Source organism: Sitophilus oryzae, unplaced genomic scaffold (assembly GCF_002938485.1).
Source record: "Sitophilus oryzae breed Bouriz unplaced genomic scaffold, Soryzae_2.0 scaffold_1716_pilon_pilon, whole genome shotgun sequence".
In the NCBI taxonomy this organism is placed as follows: Eukaryota; Metazoa; Arthropoda; class Insecta; order Coleoptera; family Curculionidae; genus Sitophilus; species Sitophilus oryzae.
The window spans coordinates 1,580,740-1,603,145 of record NW_022146409.1 but is presented as its reverse complement, the minus strand read 5'-3'; the positions used below and the strand labels follow the sequence as shown (position 1 = coordinate 1,603,145).

Genomic DNA, 22,406 nt, shown 5'->3' with positions numbered 1-22,406 from the left:
AATTAATAGAACTTTTGATTTTTAAGTGGTATTTTCAGTATTGTTTTACTTTATTTGATAGAAAATGACACATCTTATGTCAACTTATGACAGTTTTGCTTAAAAAAAAATAGTACAGTATAACTTCAGTAGTAGTCCGGGCAGATATTGTTCCGGCAAAGGCCCGGATTATCGAGGTGCTCGGATTACTGGAGCTACTTAAATTTATTTCTTCAGAAAATGAAAACAACTCAAACATTGGCAAAAATAAGGTTTATTAATCTAAATTATAGATAAATACTAGTTTCCCATCGTTTCCCATAAAAACCTGATTCCACGTTGCATTGTAACACGGTATAAAGAAGTTTTTCGATCTGTTATTATGGATCTGACTGTTCATCTTGATGAACTCATCTGCGTTGTATACTTGTTCTTTGCATATTGTCATATCTAGAACAACAGATCTATTTTTTTTCTGAAACGGAATCACGACGGTGGTATCACTGGAAAGCAGTAACATTTCTGGTCACATATCGTCAAAAAAACGTATTTTGTGTCCTTACTTGAGTTTATCTAGCAATTTATAACTGACTAAAAATTCTGTTTTCGTTCGTGAAATTCTGATGAAATAGGTGCGTAATGATTTCGTTGTTGTATAAGCCAGTTGTACAACGGTATACTTTGTCTAACGAATTCAGGGAAAATTCCAACAGATAATATCCAAAAAATAGCAGAAAATACAATTTACCTGCGATTTAAAATGATAGACAGAAGAGTAATCGCTGTCACGGATCCCCCCATTGGATATACTATAGTTCAAGTTTAGATTGTTCTTCTAAGTTGTTTTTATTTGTTTTTAAAGTAATACGTCATCGGTAATGGTATTCCTACTGGGCTTTGAAATTATTTTGATATAAAATTCCTTATTTTATCCCTTTTGTTCATGTGAAACACTGCAGATTTTGAAACCATAATCTGTTCAGCAATTTGGCGAGTTATTTTCTTGTATCAAGATAATTTAAAATTTTAGTTTTTTTGGCGAGTGTAAGAATCTTATGTGCTCGTTTGATTGGAACTATTACATTTAATATGCTCTAGAATCCAATGCAGAAATATAGACTCAGTTCATAAGCAAAATGTAAACGTCTCTGCTTGTCCAGATTGGAAAATTCTGAGAGTTTGCATATGCTTTTTTTGTGCCTAATTCATAGGCAAATGTTTTAAAATGCCCGCATAATAGCCGTGTCTAGATTGCCGGAGTGGCCGTTCTAGAGACTGTCCGGACTATTGAAGTTATACTGTATTATAAATTTCAATCTACAATACCATAAATATATCGACAATTTGACTCGAAATACCAAGTACGTGGTACCAAATTATTTATAAAAGTTGCTTTTTTCAAATATGCTAACCCACCCCGATCCATTTGAAAAATGAGCCATTGAGATGGGCACATTTTAACTGGGCAGGAAAAGATATGCACGAAAAACATTAGACGATATTCATATCGGTTTGTCCAAATCTCCTTGATTAAAAATTAATATTTTTATTAGTAATCCAGGTTGAAATGTCAAATACATTTTTTAATGGAAAATGTCAAAAGTCGACATATGATATGTCATTCTATTCAGAATGTATTTTTTAATCAAACAAAATAAAAAAAAATTGGGGGTACCATTTAAAAATCAAAAGTAGTAGTGATTTCCGGTTAAACAGGAAGTGACCGAAACTAGGTCACCGTCACCGGAGGCCGGCCGTAGCTCCAGCGTTAGTGTGCGAACACAGTGCAAGCAGGTTTCCCGCTTTCCGGTAGTCGGCGCCAATCTGGGTACCTATTCTTGACATCGTTCGCAACTTTGCGTATACGCATCACGTGTATTGTTATAAACCGGGTATCCCAGAAATAAGTGCAAGTATTTTAAAGGGTGGTAGATCTCGATAAAAGAAACATATTTTCTCTGTATTGTTTTTCAAATAAGTCCAAAATAACGGAGTTATTTTACTTTGAAAATTTCCAAAAAAAAAATGATTTTTTGCTAAAATTTTGAGAACCTTCTTCTTCATGTGCCTTCTCCTCATCCGAGCTTGGCGACCATCAGTTGGAATTCTTCCCTGTCTTGAGCCAAACGGATAATTGCACTGGCCTCTCCTATATTAAACCACTGGCGCTGTTTAAGAACCACTGGATCTTTTCTGGATTTTCTTTCTTGTAAATTTAATCTACTACCTATGTTGCCATATTATTAAGAAATTATGTTTTTTAAATAAAAACTAAAAAAAAATCCAAAAAATTTTTCAAAAAATTCCGATTTTTAAAAAAAAATTATTTAGAAAAAACCTCATAAGCGTGTTTCTGGGGTTGAACTATACTACCAATTAAGTTAAAATACTTGCACGTATTTCTGGGACACCCTGTATATGGATAGATAGTAGCGCCGCGCCGCCTCGCGCTTATATCCTTGAAAAATCAAAGCGTGTTATCAAATCGGCTAGTTCACAGTGAAAGCAGGTAGGCGCCGTCAACCAGCGTTCATCGGCGTTCTCGCTTTTACCGGAACGAAAATTTATTTATTTCTGCTTTTGCACGCGCCGACGGCGCACAGAGGGTATTAAGTTGGCCAAAATTATGTTTTATGATTTTTTTGCTTTTTTGCTAGTAATATTAATTATTAGAGGAGAGGGTGCTAATATGGAACACCATTTTGTTTTTCCTACACAATATTTTTTCCTCTACTCTGAAACTCTTTCCACCGATCAAATAGGGCCATTCTGTGCAAAACCAAGCAATTGGATGAGGATGCTAGAACAAGAAAGTAATTTGTATATTCTAGACGATATTTGAGCGAGGATGGGTGTTATAGGGTAAGGACTAATTCCTTTAAGAATCTATTTAAATCAATGTTTTTTTTGGCAGTGGCAAATATTGGCAAGATTTTTGTACATATTCCAAAGCTGGATACTTTAAGCATTGAACGGATACTAATTTCCATGCGGAATATTGCCGAATAGTCTTACACCTTATAAAAATGCCTCTGATTTTTAAAATATAAAACATTATAAAGGAATAGAATAGAAGGAAACGTTTCAAAATAAAAATATGGCATAAAACAGGACTTGCCAGCTGGCTCTGTATCCGACAGTTATAAAAAATTTGCAAAAAAGCACTACAAACAATTCCACTATTTTATACTTAGAAATATTCAGAATACACTCAAGATAATTCATACTTATAATAATTGAAATATATTATTTATTTGATAGTCAACTTACGACTTAAAAAAAGCTAATAAACGCACATTTAGTATTTATAGATTTGTATTCAGTTAAGATAAAAAATGAAAATAAAAATATTTCACTTTTGGCCAGGTTTATAGACCAAATACCCCTATGTGCGGCGCCGGCGCGGTGGGCGCGGCGTTTGAATATGGTTAGGTTAGGTTAGGTTAGTTAATCAGGTAAATTTTCTCTTAATTAACTAATATCGCTCACATCTCGCATCTCCGAAAAAGCCATATAACAATACACGGCATATACGCAAAGTTACGCATCACGTGTATTGTTATATGGCTTTTTCGGAGATGCGAGATGTGAGCGATATTTGAAGATGCGAGCGGTCAAGAATAGGTCCCCAGAGACGGCGCTGGTTGCCGGAAAGCAGAAACCTGCCTCCACTATGTTCGTACCCTTTAGAGTACGAATATTCCGAAAGTTGCGAACGATGTCAAGAATAGGTGCCCAGATTGGCGCTGACTACCAGTAAGCGGCAAACCTGATTGCACTGTGTTCGCACACTTAGTGTGTCGACTGCGAAGGTACTGGGTTCGATCCCCAGCCAGTATGGTCGCTTTATTTATTTAAATAAAAATATTTATTTATCTAAATAGAGCGACCAACGAGCCGCCGCGCCACCTCAAGGAAGGCAATGGCAAACCACCTTGAGTATATTTGCCTTGTACAGCCTCTCAAATAGTGCCGTTCGGATTCGGTAATAAACTGTAGGTCCCGTGTACTTGTGAAACACTGATGACACACATCACAAGTACATGCGAGAGGTAGCCGACGCTCTATATAGAGTATGGCACTGTAAGAAGACCGAAACTAATTGAATACGTCAATCATTCCCAATATACGTGGTATACTAACATACCATTTTTTTATATATATGTAATAATTTTTATCCTCATTTTAAGGATGATTTTTTTTAAAAACACCCGGTATATGGATACTGAAGCCACCTTCTAACTGGCTCATTATTTGTTGAAAATGCTTAGACAACAAGAAACACTGAAACTTTCAGGAGGTTTCGTTTGGTTGCTTTATATATCCCCCGCCAGCAAAATCAAAAAACAAAAATGAGAACTTCGGCAAACTTCGGCAAAGATAGGTTTCTGAAAAATAATGGTAAAATGCGGAACAATATTTGATATAGTCGAAATGTCAAATATTGACTTTTTTCAAATTTAGTTATTCCTGTTATAGAATATTTTTATTTCGTGGTTGTTTGACCCTTTCAATGGAGATTAAAGTTTTTTTTGTAACAATAAAAAAATATAATGACATAATTAACAAACGAACGAGAAAGACTAGCTTTTACGCTGGTTAATTTGGTGACTATTGACCGATATTTTTCAGGAATGTGTTTCGTTCATAATAAAAATTTCAGAGAAAAAAAAACATAGAAACGGAACAGTAAACCATAACCCCTACTTCGATAAGAAATGGAATACAGTGCTAATGACAGTAACCTAATGAGATAAAATCAAAAAGCTTTAAAATATCGATATTTGAAATATTTTGTTTTAGGATTTATGCTGGGTGGTGTGATATTGTGTATATTTTCTTTAAACAAATTATTTCATACATGTATGCATTTTGGTATTATCTCTTTAGTTAGATAATAATTGCCACAAGGTGTAGTTGTCCATTTCGGTTTAATAGACGTGTTTGTACCAAATAACTATAGTGTCCTCTAAGTATTTGAATGGTCCAGGGGAAAAACTTGATAAGTGCTAATTTCTTAATTTTAGGATATTACAATGTTATAGTAGGTCTAAATGATCCCTACAAAATGTATAAACTCTGCAGGGCAATAAGTTGTTAAATCCTATGATATATTCCTAGCAAAATATAGAATACACGGCAAGTACTTGATAACTACCAGCCGTACGGCGCTCTCCTGTAAAATCAGTGAAATGGCGCCTATCATGTTTTCCCCTGGTCCCCTGAACCCTTCATTTAAGCAGATTTAGGGTGGCTGCAGCGACGTCCCCTAATCCTGCTGTTAAAACATAACAGCTGGGACCTGTAACACAAGACCTACAAGTGCTACACTTGTACGCTTTTGGATATAGACTTGTAAAGTTTCGTAACACACGGCAACTTGTACTTACCTGTGTAGGACTTATAATTACAGAAAATATTTTACAATTGTAGTTCTGTTCTGTAACTCAAAGATAACACTTGTAAGTTTATGTTACGCATTCCATTACAATTGTAGGAAAATTTTAACCATGCTTAAAAGGTGGGTACAAAATTCTACAAGAAACAGTTTAGAAGAAGTCGTTGCTTTATTCACACGTCTAGCGCAATGTGGTCAAGTTCAAGTGATGAAGAAAATGTTGAAAAAAGTTTGCCATATCGATTCAGAGAGAGAACTGACTTTACATTCCTTTCCGATAAAGAATTTGAGGAGAGATTTCGACTAAGTAGAGCGCAATGCCAGGATCTCGTAGAAGACCTCTCCCCGGAGTTACAAAAACAGCAGTAATCGGTGGTATGGGCTGCAGCCTCTACAGAAAATGTTGATTGCACTACACTGGTTAGGCAATAGGGGACAAATTTTTCGCATTATCCAATTTTAACTAAAATAGGAGATTTAAAGAATACATATCTATTTTTCTAGATACCAACAAATACTCCGTTCTTCAGCGGTAAATGAAAAAGTAACAAATGGCCAAGCTTTCACTATACTATAGTCATAGTATATGTATGTGCAAGCTAATAGGAGCCTAAATGATTATGGATTAGTAGGTATTTTTTTGCAAAACACTCTATGATTATAACATACACTAACAAAACCGATACGCGATTAGACGCTTTCTATTTTTGTAATTTTGAGAATCTCTTTTAATCCTAAATACAACATAAAACACTTACCACTGCACTCTTCTTTAGATTTTGCCAAAGGGTATCTCTTGCGCATGTCCAATCTTTCTCTAAGGGCATTAAGCATACGCTTTGAGGACGAAAAGCTAAATCTTTCCATTGCTTCACCTTGTCTTCTTTTCGAAGAGTATCCGAGAATGCCCCAAAAAGAACCTCTTTATTTTCTTTAATTTGTATAAGCTATTGCATTTTTCTAGCAAACACCACTTGTTTCGAAGACATTTTTACCAAAATTAATTTTAGAACGAACTTGTCTAAACAAGTCTTTTATCCCCATACGCAATAATACACAAACGAACGTTACCGATCTAGTGCGTCTATCCTACAACTCTTGTGCGCTTTAGCTACACTTGTTAGAAATATTCGCCGTTATTACAAGTCATTTTGAGAACTTTGTGTTACAGAAATTAACAGGAATTGTAGCTACAAGTGAATCTTCAACAAGTTCTACACTTGTTACAGTTGTAGATTTTGAGTTACAGGACGCTGGTTTTCATATATAAAAATCAATTTTTTTGTTTTAACCGCAGGATTACGTGAGGTCGTTGCAGCCACCCTTAGTCATTTTAACAGTATTGTTCTTTATTTCGTTTTTTTATTTTTTTTTTAATTTTTTTTTTATAATTTTGATATAAATCCTAAAACGTATTTTATGTTGGCTACGCAAATCGATTTACAAGAAAAGAGATTCTAGGAAGCTGACGACTACAAATCCAGCGGCATTTTTTTTTTTTAGTTTCAGTGACGTAACATTTACCCTCTTTTCCAGGAGTCTATTTTATATTCATATTTCTTTCTTATATTCTATATTATATATATATTTCAATAATTCATCAATGTTCCATTTACACTGTGCGTCATTCATGTAATAATTTCTCATTATAGAGACAGCTGATGTTTTGTAATTACGAGTATTTGAAATGCGAACTAGCACTACAAATGATATGTTAGGTAGGTATTACAGCCAGTTTATTACATTTTTATCAATAAAAATGAGGATAGAAAAATTAAGTATATTTAAGTGATCTATTTCTAAAATTATTCAGCAAATATCCAAATATTTAATCTACAATATACATGCTTATTTGATTTATCCCTATTTGGTTGAATTAAGCATGTTTTTTAAATTTTATTTCTAAACCTTTGTGGAATTGTTCATTCCAATATTATTATTAATAAAAAAAATTGACTCCGGGAGGCACGTATAGCCGTTCATACTAAATTATGTTAATAAAAAGTTGGTAGGCGGTTCTTTTAGTTTCAAAGTAAAGGAATTTTTCCAATTTTTTATCTCAAAAACTGCGACTTTGACTGATTTGGATATTATTACAAATTTTGTTGCAAATATTATTCCTAATCTTAAATTGAAAACCGCGTTCCGCTAGCTACTGTAATTTTGGAGTTACGATTTTTTAATATTTTTAACCCCCTCCCATACCCCCTTAACAACTTCCCACCCCCACCAAAAACTAATGGCCTGATTCTCTGGTGCCACAGTATTTTTGTGCCAAATTTGGTTAAAATCGGTCTAGCGGTTTTTGAGTTATCGTGTTACAGACGGACAGACGAACAGACAGACAGACACCATGAAAATATTTTGTAGGTCACTTATGACCCAAATAACCCTTTTTGAGTAAAATTAAAAAAACTTCCGATCTTAATAGCCCACCATACCTGTTAGTATGGTCGGCTAAAAAATTAAATCTTGTACTTAAATTTTAGTCTTTACATCTATGTGACTTTTAGAAGTTTAGATTTGAAGACATGAGTGGATAAAGGTGTGATTTCTTTTTTTTTTTTGTTGAGTGGATAAAGATGTTCCTTTTTTAAAGTTTCGAGTAAATCGACAAAACACCTCTAAAAATTATTGATGGTGTATAGCATGACACCTTTATCACCTCGGATATTCTTTATGGGATTTATATTTGATATTTAGAGTCTATTGGAGGATAGACCTGTCAAAGGGATGTTGATGTTGAAATACTGAATAAAACTGATTTTTAAAAAAATGCGACATGACCCCTTTATCAACTCATGTCTTCATTTATTACTAATAGGGTTTTCTTGATTCTGTAATTCTATGGAATTTAAGACGGTAAGCCCTTAAAATGCACTAGTAGTGCTTCTCCAGAGTATTTTTTCTGTATAATATAGCTATCTTCATTTTCTACTTAATGTCAATCACCGTTTTAAAAAAAAGTTTATCTGGATTATCCATTGTGTCTTCCTAGCCCAACTTTTGTAATAAAAAATTTGAATATTTTTAAGGATTGACGAATATTAATTCTTAAACTTATTGTTTTAGGTCCTTGACTTGTATAACAATAAAATTATTCAATTCAGAATAATATGTCAATGTCAACAATTATTTTCTTTGTACTTACAAAATTAATAAATATTTTATTATACTTATAATATAATTCAGGAGAAATTAGATGCCAATTTTTAGATTTTTTAGTTCTTCGCTATTTCATCATTATTAATTAATGAAATAATTAAAGTAACAATAAAGCTTTTTTAGTGAATTTTATAGAAATAAAAAAATTATGTATTTATATAAATAATAATAGTCCAAAAATACCGAAATAATGATGTCAATATCAATACTTATACTCTTATATTCTTCCGGACTAGAGGTCTTTGTCAGACATGTAAAAAAATACACTAGTCATATTCATTGATTTTATTTGACCATAAACTTAATATACTCGTTTATTCAAGATTTTACGTTATTGAAGTAGTTCAAAATCTTCATAAAAAGAGGAAAGAATAAATATCTCAATTCTCAATTTATCAAAAGTATTTAAGAAATACTAAAATAGAAGTTAAATGACATGACTACAGGATATCATAAAATGTAATACCTACAGAAAAATAAATTAAACAATATAGGTATAGCAAGGGTATAGCACTAAATGTATTTTAGATCATATCAGTATCATCCAGATAGAATAAATCCAGACAAATAAAAATTAACATTATTTTATAGTAGCATTTGAGTATTTTGATTATTGCAATTTTTTTGCTTTATTGATTTACTAAATATATTTCTACAAATGATATTAAGAATACATCTTAGTATTTAGAAAAAGGTACTCAAAACAATCAGACATCAATTTGGGTGCATTAATGCAGTGCCATAAAGTGTCTGCAAAGTATTTCCGACGAGCACTTTCCCTTAGAATGTCTAAATGAAAGTGGGTCATGAATGATTTCTCATTCTCGTACGTATTGTGGCAGATTCAATTTATTAACCTTTCTGGTGAAATGTACTACTTAAATAAAAATTATATAAATATTATAATGTCTCACTTCCAACTCGATTTTTCAGCGGACAGTAGACACAGGCAGAATTTATTTATTATTTGCCTTCGGCACTTTCAATGGAATAATTAATAGAATATCGCATACCGAGAGGTTTATTTTGTAACTAAATATCGCGACATTAAAAACTTTCTTCCAGTATTTGTATACTATTTTACAACCACAACTATTGATTAGTAAATGCAAGAGCAAGACCAGCCCCCTTGGTCTTGTGCTTGTAGTCTGATAAATAGTCTTAGTGGCTTGGTGTCGGTTGTAGTCTTGCTGCAAGACACCTAAGCAGGGGGTAAGTACATGAGGCAATGTGGTGTACAACCTGGGGGCATTGTCGGGTTGTGCGAGGCAATATCAGGCATTGCGTGGCATTAGGCATTATCGGATATTGCGGGGCATTAGGCATTATCGGATATTGCGGGGCATTGTGGGGCATTGCGGGGGTATTATTGGGAAATACAAGGTATTGTGAGGCATTGAAAGCGCAATGTGGTGCAATATTTAAGCTAAATATATTGCGCGCGCATCCTCCCACCATCAATTTGATTACGTCATTACGTCACCAACACTCAAACGGCTTGCAGTCGTCAGCGCAACAGGTCAACGCTCTAGCTCCTCCCATATACAGTATGTATATGGGAGTTCATTTTAAGTGATACCACTATTGCTATCTCCAAAATGGAAAGAGCTATACGGTCGGTTAAATTAGGGAAAAGTTGCACGTCTGGCCTTTTTTTACTTTTTTTTTGACTCTCGTTTACAGTATTAATTTTCATACTACGAACGCATTACAGGATTAACGTTTACACTTTAACGTGTTTTTTTTGCGTGGGCCTCGAAAAAGGCAACTCCTATATCTAATTTAAACCGATTCATTTCGGAGACTGCAATAAGTGCAATAGAGGTATCGTTTAAAAGGAATACCCTGTAGAGTAATTAATTAGGAATTTTGTTTATTAAAAAAAAATACTTAAAAGTATATCCAAGAAAATGTAAAAAGTATAAAAAGATATCTTATGTATTTTAAGTATAAAGCAAGTTTGGGCAAGTTTTTGCCATCAGACCTTTAGTTTAAGAAAAGTTTAACTTTGTTTTAGTTTTAAAAAACTTTACTTTGTGTTAGTTTAATGGGAATTTTAAAAACATTTAATATTATTTGTCTCTTTTCAACACATACAATGAAAAGAGGTAGATATACAGGGTTGTCCGACTTGTATTCCTTGTATTAGTTTCTGAGATACAAGGTGTAGAAGTTTCATTTTTATTTCGATTTTTTCCATATAATTTCTGAAGTAACGTCAATATTTAGATGGAAATTGGTGTCTGGGAGTTTTTTGACATGAGCAATTTGATGTTGATGTCAATATGACTCCTATTTATAGGGGCCGCCACCTACATGTGTTTTAACTGTTTTTAAGAGTAATATCTTTTCATCCGTACCTGTATAAAACTACTGGTTGAAAAAATATACATTCCGTGATTTTTTACGTAAAAAATATCTCTTTGTAAAAATGGCTACGAGCAACCGTTTTCGAGATATTTAGGATGGAAATAGTCAATACATGTCATTATTGACAAAAATAAACATGTTGAGTAGATCGTTATTTGATTGAAATAGCAAATTTGGGAACTTTTTATTTTTTTTTAAATTAATCATAAATTTTTCTTTGAAAAAATTATGATAAAAAAGTTTCTGTTGAACTTTTGGCACAAAGACATTTCAAATTTATGATTTCAGTTTAATAACTATTTAGTCAAGATGTATAATTATTTATGTCAATGACGACAGGTATTGATAATTTCGATTCCAAATATCTCGAGAACCATTACTCGTAGCGATTTTTATCAAGAGATCTGTTTGACGTAAAAAACGTCATAAATGTATATTTTTCTACTCGCTGGTTTTATACAGGTACGGAGGAAAAGTTATTACTCTTCAAACCAGTTAAAAAATATGTAGGTGGCGCCTTCTACAAGTAGGAGTCATATTGACATCAAAATCAAATTTCTCATGTCAAAAAACTCCCAGACACCATTTTTCGTCCAAATATTGACGTTACTTCAGAAATCATTTGCAAATAATGAAACTAAAAATGAAACTTCTACACCCTGTATCTCCGAAACTAAGCATTTTAGGACATATATTTATCAGAACTTTTTTTACTTATTTTTATGTGCAGAATATGATGCCGAAGTTCGGACCACCCTGTATATTGCATTAGGGGGTAGTGCCAGGCAATGTTGGGCAATACGGGGAATTGTTGGACAATACGAGGCTTTATTGGGCAATACGGGACATTGTTGAGCAATGTGGGGCATTGTCGGGCATGACTGAGTAGGAAAGGGGCATATTCGAGTAATCGAGGCATTCATTGCCTTTTGGTGTACAGAAATTGGTCATGTACTTACCCCTTGCACTTAAGACTAAGATTGAAAGACTAAGCCCATGGCCACACAGAAAGCGTTTTTGTGTTTTGCACTTTTTGCGTGTCAAGCGCTTTTTGTGATTTTACCGTTTGAAACGGTTTTTTTTCGATTTGTGTTCATTAAAAACCCGCAAAAGAAGCGGCAGGTCTGCAGTTTCTATCAAGATGACAATTAGTAACGTCGCAAGCTTATGGATTCCCGGCCAGAAAAAACACTTTTTACTCATAAAAACCTTTTTTTAGGCGTAAAAAAATATTCATTTAATTTATTACATTTTCAACATTTCAAACTACACTTTTTCAAACATTTCCTTCAATTTTTTGAATTTAATAGAATCTTCCTAAACAGTATATGTTCCTAAACCCTTATGTTCTCTATAAAAATATTTTTAGATATAATAGGTACCCTAGAAATAAAAAAAATGCATACTATTTAATTTATTTTTATTGTATTATTAAATATTACGTCCGCCTATGACGGGGTCTCATCTTAGAAATCGCTAAAGACGCTACAGAAAACAAATTGATTTGTTTTTATTTGCGTTTTTTGTGAGACACGCCGAACGCTACACGCTTTTGGTCATGCCACTTCTATAATATAATCACACATATATAATCCTGTTATTTTGTATTAGTCGCAAAAGACGCTTAACGCTAAAAACGCAAAAAACGCTTTCTGTGTCGCCGAGGGCTAAGAAGACTCCTTTGTCATTAACCACACCATTAATAAAAAAATAAGTGAAATATTATACATATTCTAAAAATGTAATTTTATATGTAGTAAAAATTCTAAAATTTGTCATACTATTATGTTTTGACGTCCTAACTTTCAAAACCAGTTCACGTTCCTTCGAATTATTCGAAACTTCGGTTATTTTAATATTGATACCTCTCCAAAACTTAAAGAAACTGCAGAATGGGCAATAGAAAGAGAAATGACACATTTTTGCTCTTTAGAGTGCAAAAAGTATCTTTATAAAATGTGTTACGCAGATATTTTCTGAAATATATTTCTTTCCTAGATTTTATTTTACCCTGATTTAGCATTTTTTTCCAGCTAACCCTAACTGATTCTGCGATTTTTCAGTTTCCCAATTTGCTACTTAAGACTACACAGATTTTCGTTATAGTATTTTTAGGGCAGTCATATACGTACGAACAACTCCTTTTGGCGAAAGAAATCCTCAGAATAGGAAAAAAATCTTGACATATGCGTATCATCTTTAACAAAAACTGAACATCACATATTATAACTTTTAGGAAAATATTATTTTAACATTTACACATCAAAAAACCAATTATTCCACCGAGGAGAGTCTGAAGACACTGAATAAATCAAATATATTTTTCACTTATTTCCTCGCTTATTTCCGAATTTTTTGTATCAGCGCCCTCTATTAGAGATGTAAATAGTCAAGGTTTGACCTACATTTAAACAGACCAGCTGATGTAAATCAGCTTATTTGTTTAGATGATGAATTTTAGGTTATCAAATTCATTTTGAGATTTTACTCAAAACAGTAAACCTCTTACAAACCTAAAAAAAGTGTAAGGTAAGCCTCCAAAAATACTTTTATTATTCAAATAGAAATATGAATTATTTTGGTGTTAGATAAAAAAACATAGAAGTTTAAATTCTCAAAAAATAATCCTGAATAATTCAGATGGCCTATAAATGTATTTTGTGCCAAATACACGTGGGTATTTTGTAGTGCTGTCAAGAATCGAAGTGAAATGAAGTGTTGTTAAGTGTAGAATAGCGGTTTTAGATAAAGTGATAAAATCACGCTCTAACCTAATTACATGGATCTGTAATCTACAGGAGTCTCATTTTCTACTGTTAGGCAAGTTTTTTACTTTTAATCGAAATTTTCCAAGTCATTTTTAAATCTTTCTAGTCGATTTGTCAACAGTGGGCGTCGAACAAGCCGAGGTCCAGGTAATTACTTTGATCCAGGTATTTGCGCCTGATTATCGATGGGCGGCGGCGGCGGCGGCTCTCAAAAGGTTGCCATTATTTTTTTAAATTAACTAAATTAATTAAGTTAAATAACTCGGTTATTACCAATTTACTTTAAAAATGGTAAAGAAAAAATATATTTCTTTTGGTCAGATCTACCACCCGAGCTACCACCCCTTAAAATACTTGCACTTATTTCTGGAACACCCTGTATAGTCTTACCAGTATTTCTAGCCGTGCTTTCTTTTTAAAATTGGTTGCTATTATTGTTTCACACACTGACTGGAATTCCTGTCACCAAAAGCCATTGACATTTTAGAAAAAAATATTAATATTTTGTTTGTGTTTTAGTTTTAAAATATCCAGACTTTTTTCAAAAATTTAATTCATATATAAGATTAATTCCTTACAATACCCGTTCGTCATACGTTTACATTTTATAAATAGATTTTTTACAATTTATAACACACCGAAGAAAACGGGTTTGCGACGCACTGAAACAGGAAACCCTGAAAAATAACTTCCGATCCCGCAACGAAACCAATCGCTTTAGCGGCGGTTTTCTTTTATTTATTTGTTCTTTATCGGCGCGCCACAGAATATACACGACAAATCTCCCTTTGACACTTTTCAATCGGTTTTTTCGCTTCGTTTATTCCGATATATTTCATTGATTCATAGTAAAAGTTGGAAATATCATTCATTGTTTACTATTGTAAAATAACTGACCCGGGTAACTTCGTACGATCTAATAACGGTGTAGTGAAGTGAAATTTTTGTTGTCAATCTTGTCGTATGGATGATTGGCCGAATGGTCTGGAATGATTGACATCAATCGATTTGACGGTTGATGTTATTTTTTCTTTAGATATTTTCGAAAAATTCTACATTTCGAACGTTTTTTCTATTAACTATGCTATTTTCCTACTATCTTCCGGAAAATAAATTGTAATAAACCCCACAATATTGTAGAAAACACTGCTGCATTTTGCGCATCAATTTGTAGATCTCCAAAATAGCTAAATATGCTTGAGTTTAGACGAAAATAGCCAACAAGAGTGGTGGTAATTCTCACAATTTGTGTCAGAGAATATTCAGATTGTACTCGTTGAAATTTAAATGAAAATCACTATTACAAATTGTAGCAATACTAACTACACTCGCTCAAAAAAACGCTACCGAGAAATTTTTGTCAAATTTAAAGAGTTATATTTTTGTTATTTTTAGCCCTATTTTTATAATTTTTTTAGCAAACTGTATATAATTATATCAACTTTAATTCGTAAACTCAGTTTTTTAATAACTTTAGTATTTGGGCTATTATACAGGGTTAATCGAGGGGTTGTTTTTTACCCTAACTTTAAAACACCCTGTGCAATAATTTCGTTTGTACATTTTCCTAAAATATAATTTTACGGTCAGAACCATGTCTCCTGAGCATTTTGTTTTTTGAATCATGCCAATACAAGCCTTGGTTAATTTTTAAGAGCGAAATGAACTGATTAGTGATCAATTTGAAATTTTTTCAATTATCATTAGAGTAGATGGTTTTGGTGACTATTGTCGTAACGTCATAATACGCTGCATTGGATACTCTATACTAAATTAAAAAGAAAAACGTTAAAGACTAACGATACAGCCTGGGTTTTAATAAACATTAATAACAATAACAGAACTAACGATATTAAAGAAAACATCATAATACAAACAGAAAAAAATGTTAAAACCATCCTAATACTTTGTATTGCCTCCCTTGGGGCTACTATAACTCCCTGTATAGGTTCCTTCATACTGTCATCGAGGCTGCATATATCATATTACGTTATATTTTTCCATTCTTCTTTAAGGACCAAGCGAAGTTCATTTAATGAAGCTGGTACCGTTTCGTGACTAACCCTCCTATCAAGCATTTCCCAAACGTTGAAAATGATGGGCAGTTCATAGTAGTATATTATAGTTTACAATAATCTCCAAAGTCGCCCTGTCATATTGAAAAATAACTTCAAAATGAAATGATAATTGAAAAAATTGCAAATTGTTAGTGGCACGTTCATTTCGGTATTAAAAATTAACCAAAGTATGTATTGACACGATCCGAAAAACAAAATACTCAGGAGATTTGGTTCTGACCGTAAAATTATATTTTAGGAAAATTTACGAACAAAATTATTGCACAGGGTGTTTCAAAATTAGGGTAAAAAACAAACTCTCTCGATTAATCCTGTATGATATGCCAAATACTAAAGTTTATAAAAAACTGAGTTACCAATTAAAGTTGATATAATTATATACAGCTTGCTAAAAAATTCATGAAAATAGGGCTAAAAATAACAAAAATATAACACTTTAAATTTGACCAAAAATTTCTCCGTTGCGTTTTTTTTGCATCTGAGTGTATATTTTTTTCTCCGTAAATTTTTCCAATATTTCAATAGTTCTGCTATTTTATTCAATGTGGAGACGAGTCCAACAAATCACAGATTATTAAAATCGTTCCTATTGTTCTTGAGTTTTAAAACTAACCCGACTTTGTTAGATAAAATATATTTTTTAAAGAGTGAAAAAATTGTTAAGTCGGAAACGACAATCAAAAGCAATTTCAGATATCAAATAATGCAATACACCAAAACACTTATTTAAACTGTGTACGCTAACTTAACACTGTTTGGCTAATCATATATTCATCGACTCGCAATATATTATTATTACCATACTCGTTTTATTCAATCAACAATACCAGATTTCAGGTTCCTGCGATTGTCCTTCCTAACATATTTATATAATATGCCGGCAATGTAGTACAATCAATCTGGCATTTTAACTGCCATCAAATTCCCCCCGCTCTCATACTTTGCCAGTCGTAAGTGGTCCAGTGGGAAAGCTTAAATACAAAAATTCGTATCCCCTCACCCCACCATTTTTGAGAAACTTATTTGTAAAAAAAATGGATTCGATTTTCTGGCTGAACCGTAGGTCCCACAGAAAATTTTATGAAACAAGAAATGAAGAGGGTGAAACCATTCGGCCTATTGTCGTGTTCCTCCCTCTGGTCCGCATTCCAGCACTAACTATTCGATCAGCTGACGAAATGACGTCTTTTGGCAATGCAGACGCGAGGGTTTTGAACTTTTTCGTTTGCAGAGTAAATATTTTGTCCCGGTAGGTTTTAGAGCTTTGCTATTGAAAAATTAAATTGTAGAGAATTGAATTCTCTTTGTAGAGAATTGAATTCTCTTTATTTTTTGTTTTATACAATTTTCTGTTTAGCCAGAAAATAGAATCCAAATTTTTTTTGAGTTTCTCAAAAACGCTAACTTCAGCCCACCTAAAAAAATTTCAAAACGATCAGAGTTATAACCATCCTCAGTTCGAGTGAACATGGTAATCCGCGAAGATAACTTGCAGTACACAATCGACCGTCATTGATTCCCACATTGTGGGAATGAATGCAACATATCTCGTAAAGAGTAAAATTTTTAAAAAGTTAGACATTAATTTGATATTTTTTTTATACTTTTAAAAACTTTGCGACAGTAAAAAAATAGTTTTACTGGAAAAAATAAAAAAAACTGCGTTTGAGTGATTTTGGCTCCCTCTAACTTATTTGTCCCCGTAGGATTTGGAGGTTTATTAGAGACGAAAATATAGAGAATTTCTCTTTATTCTTTGTTCATTTTTTGTTCCATTTTCTTCATTTCTTGTTCCTCAATTCTCTTCATTTTTTGTACCATAAAATTTTCTGTGGCACCTACGGTTCAGCCAGAAAATCGAGTCCAAAATATTTTTGAGTTTCTCAAAAATGGTGGGGTGGGAGGATACGAAGTTCTTTTAGTTTCAAAGTAAAGGAATTTTTCCAATTTGTTTTATCTCAAAAACTGCGACTTTGACTGATTTTGATGTTATTACAAATTTTGTTGCAAATATTATTCCTAATCTTAAATTGAAAACCGCGTTTCGCTAGCTACTGTAATTTTGGAGTTACGATTTTTTAAAATGTTTAACCCCCTTCCATACCCCCTTACCAACAATACACCCCCACCAAAAACTAATGGTCAGATTCTCGGTTGCCACAGTATTTTTGTACCAAATTTGGTTAAAATCGGTTTAGCGGTTTTTGAGTTATCGTGTTACAGACGGACAGACGAACAGACAGACAGACACCATGAAAATATTTTGTATTTAGGTCACTTATGACCCAAATAACTCTTTTTGAGTAAAATTAAAAAAACTTTCGATCTTAATAGCCCACAATACCTGTTAGTATGGTCGGCTAAAAAATTAAATCTTGTACTTAAATTTTAGTCTTTACATCTATGTAACTTTTAGAAGTTTAGATTTGAAGACATGAGTGGATAAAGGATAAACAATAATGAATATATTGTCCGATTATATAGCGTGACTTCTAGGTGGCTTCAGTGTGAAAAAAGTGGGCAGTACCGTGCTATGGCTGGGAACATAACCTTGTTAGGCAAAACTTGTTTGCGTTTGTTCACCCACAGAAATTACATGTTTTCGATGTACGTCATCGAAAACAACGATTAAAATATTACAGCTTATTGTTTACTATACTTATTTATTATGTTGCTTCTCTGAAATAAATTATTGAAATGAATATAATTATGTGTTCAATTTTTATTTCATGATATAACCATCTGATTAATATTATTTTAAATATAGACAATGCAAATCTAGAGATATACCGGGTTTTGTACAGAAGTGGCCCAACCCCCAAACCAAACGTTTTTTTGATTTTTTAGATAAAAAACGAGATTTTGTAATGTTAGTAAAGGCTATAAATCAGAATTGATTGACGTTTTCAATTAATTTCGCTCACTTCCTCTTTCATCGGAAAGGAATAAAACTTTTGATTTTTAAATGGTACTCTCCGTATTTTTTTACTTTATTTATACCGTACGATCGAAATTATAGAAAAAAAATATTTTTTTGAAAATAGATTTGTGTGTTTGGCAACCTTCAATTTTTTTCAATCTTGATACATAATTAGTGTTAATTTTTGATAAGTTTTATGTTAGTTTTTAGTAAATGACTTCTAGAGTTTGACCGTGCTAAAATTATTATCGATTGTTATTCCTCAGCCATCTTCGACACTGTTTTTGTTCGATAATAAGTATGACACATTTTATAAAAATTCATCAATACAAGGAAATATAGAAAAGCATTTTTTTTGATAACAAGCAGACTCAATATCCGATATGTTCTTTGAAAATTCCTAAATACAACCAAAAATCTGTTTTGTATTTTCTTAAATTATAATAAAACAAAAACCAATAATAAATGGCAATATAATATACACAGCTACACTGGGGCACAAATATATAATTTTAATCATTATATTCTCCAATCATTATACAATAATTCTGACAACTGCTCTATGACATAGTGTTTTAACTATACCTCTTTTGGTTGCTTCAGAATGGTTCGACTTAGAATTTATTTTGTAAAAAATAATATTGTCCCGTATGTGCGGGTTTTCTATATACAGCAGTGCTAATGGTTCCATCGCTTCTACTGAAAAGAACATCCAGAAACGGTAGATAGAAGTTTTGCTCTTTTTCAATCGTGAATCTGATTGAGTTATGTCGTGAACTGAAACGGCTAAGAAAGGAATCCAACTGTCTATCGGTTCCGTTCCAGATTATAAAGGTATCATTAACATATCGAAGCCAGATTTTAGGTTTGATGACCGCGATACTAATGGCATTGGTCTCGAACCATTCCATACATATATTCGCTATCACTGGAGAGAGCGAGGAACCCATGGGAAAACCATCATTTTGAGCATAAAACTTTTCTTTAACTTGAAAATAAGAATTATGCAGACAACACTTCAAGAGCTCCATCACTCTCCTAAAAGGCAGCGAAGTTCTTTCGGAAAGCGTTACGTCATCCCTCAATCTAGCTTCGATGATGTCTAACGATTCCTCTAAAAGGACGTTGGTGTATTAATTCTCTAAGTCAAAATTGACAAATTTGTCTGAAGGACCTTCTTAAGCATATCTACAAAATGTTTAGAGTTCTTAACAAATGAAGAAGTTTTTCCTACCAATGGTTGGACAATTTGAAGGAGAAATCTACTGAAATTGCTAGTTGCTGAATCTCTTGAACTAGTGATAAGTCTCAGTGGCACACCATCTTTGTGATTTTTTTTCGGTAACCCATAAAGATGTGGTGGTTTACTGTGATGTGGTGTAAGCTATGTTCTTGAATTATCAGGTATGAAATTCTTATATTTGTATAAAGTTCGGCAGATTTTTCCCTCAATTATCTTAGTAAGATCACTAGATATTAAGGTATATTTGCGTAGTCTTTACTTAGCTAGAGTCTCCACGATTTTACTATCGTACTCATGGGCGTCCAATATAACTGTGGCCTTACATTTGTCCGCTGGTAAAATCTTAATTGTGTCGGCCTTCCGTAGTTCTCTAATTGCAGCTTGTTCTTCTTTGGTGCTGTTTGACGTCCGCTTTTCCGGTTTTTCCAGGACTGTTCATATTTTCCATCTTAGTTCCATCTGCATTCGGTCCCTGTACTCTCAATGTTTCCATTGAGCTCATAATGTCTAGGGTAGGTGTTTTCTGAGGTACAAGGACAAAGTTGAGTCCTTTGCTCAAAATATGTTTCTCAGAATCGGAAGAAACCTTAGAAGATAAATTAATTATCGTTCTTTTAACCTCTTTATTGGCACTAGTTTTGGAATGTAGGTCTTCTTTAATTCGAAATCATATCCTATCAATTTCCAATCTTCCAATCCAGTCTTTCCAATCCAATATAGGCTTATGGTCTTATTCCCAAGTTAATTCTTTGATTTCCTCAAACCGCTGTTGGATGTCATTCAGCAGAATTGATTTCTTCCATCTGTGATAATTAATTTGGGATCGCATTAGTGTTCGACTGTCCTTATCCAATATACGCCGAGCTCTAGCTCCTTAGATAGGTGACTTAATGTAAAAGCCATTGGGAATGATGTTTTTATCCCGCGCTGTACATAAGAAGGTAATGTGAGATACCTCTTCTTATCAGCTTAATTTTGTTCTTTTCGTAGCCTCGGAATTTTTCGCTGATGCAGCGTTCGTACAGGTTTTCCAACGTATAAAAGAGTTTTGGACTTGCATTGTCTTTAATTATTTTGCTTACACAACATTTCGGTCAGAAATATCACTGTCCGAAACCACTAAAGCGATGAACTAAACTAAATCCTAAAACTACTGAGCTTATATACTAGGTGTCATGCTTGCCTTGGTGCAGTCAAGAATGACAAAATAAAATGAAATACTATTGCGCCAAAATTGCGGCGGAATCTCCGTCAGCATTGCGGCAGTGTCCGCGTCAGCATTTCAGGGTTAAGATCATCTTTCAAAATTTTTTCTTTTACAATTTTTAATTAACCCTATTTAATTTCAGTCAATTGTCAACTGCTACAAGCTCCACCCTCCATGTACATCGACAGGACTTGGCAGATTCCCGACAACGAACCCGTTGGAAGCAAGATAGCCCAAGCCCACGGCGAAATTATCGAAGGATATAACTATACCTATGGTTTAGAACCTATTCACTTCTATGGCATGAAGGACAATCCGGAACCATTGCCGTTTAGGATTGATCCGAACAGCGGGATGGTATACCTGAACCAATCATTGGCAGGAAAAGTAAGTGATAAGTTTATGCATTTTTGTAATAAGTAATTGAGTCAAGTTTAATTTTACAATTGATTCAATATTTTTTTTTTACTTTTAAAGTCTCATTCAGAACCTCGAAATTAGTGGAATGAATTAGTGGTTTCAGTTATACTTTAAGCTTGATTCAGAACCACACAATTAGTGGAGTAAATTAGTGGTTTCAATTAGCGTAGAAGTTTGTTCCTTAAATTTTAATGTAAGTATTTTCTCGCAGTTAGTGGAATAAATTTCCGGTATAGTTCTGAATGAAGCTTCAAGCTTCATTCGGAACCTCGCAATTAGTAGAATACATTAATGGTTTCAATTACACTTTATACTTTTTAGTTTATGATCATTCACAATCACAATGTTTAAAAAACACAATTAAAATTAATAGAAGATCCTAGCAACAGCTTGCGTTAGTCAGTTGTATCCTCGGTTGTATCCATAGAGAAAGCCTAATATTTAGTTTATAAAACAATAAACTTTTGATTTCTAATTACAATTTTGACGGATTGATAATCAAAGGTCAAAATGAAATTCCCCGCAAATTTTAAAGTATAATTGGTGGAAAATTCAAAAGTTGGTAAACTTTTTCTACTAATTGAAAATGACTACCACTAATTTAGACGTTCTGAATGCCTATATTGAAATTAAAGAAAGAAACTTCTACGCTAATTGAAACCACTAATTTATTCCACTAATTGCAAGGTTCTGAATGAAGCTTTATACTTTACGATCATCACAACGTCTAAAAAATACAATTAAAATTCATAGAATATCACGGCAACATCTTGCGGAGGTCAGTTATAAGCCTAATAAATTAGACTATAAAACATAAAACTTATTTTTTCATGATGTTATTTTTTTAAATATCGCGAG

At 33.0% G+C, this 22,406-nt stretch overlaps 1 protein-coding gene across 1 annotated transcript in view; it reads left to right on the top strand.

The window, feature by feature from the left end:
• Positions 1 to 22,406, top strand: part of LOC115881324 (tyrosine kinase receptor Cad96Ca) — a 98,126-nt gene that overhangs the window by 11,918 nt on the left and 63,802 nt on the right. Inside the window, exon 2 of the mRNA XM_030898759.1 lies at positions 21,271 to 21,515. Coding sequence (XP_030754619.1) covers positions 21,271 to 21,515 — 245 coding nt within the window. The remainder of the gene's footprint in view (positions 1 to 21,270; positions 21,516 to 22,406) is intronic.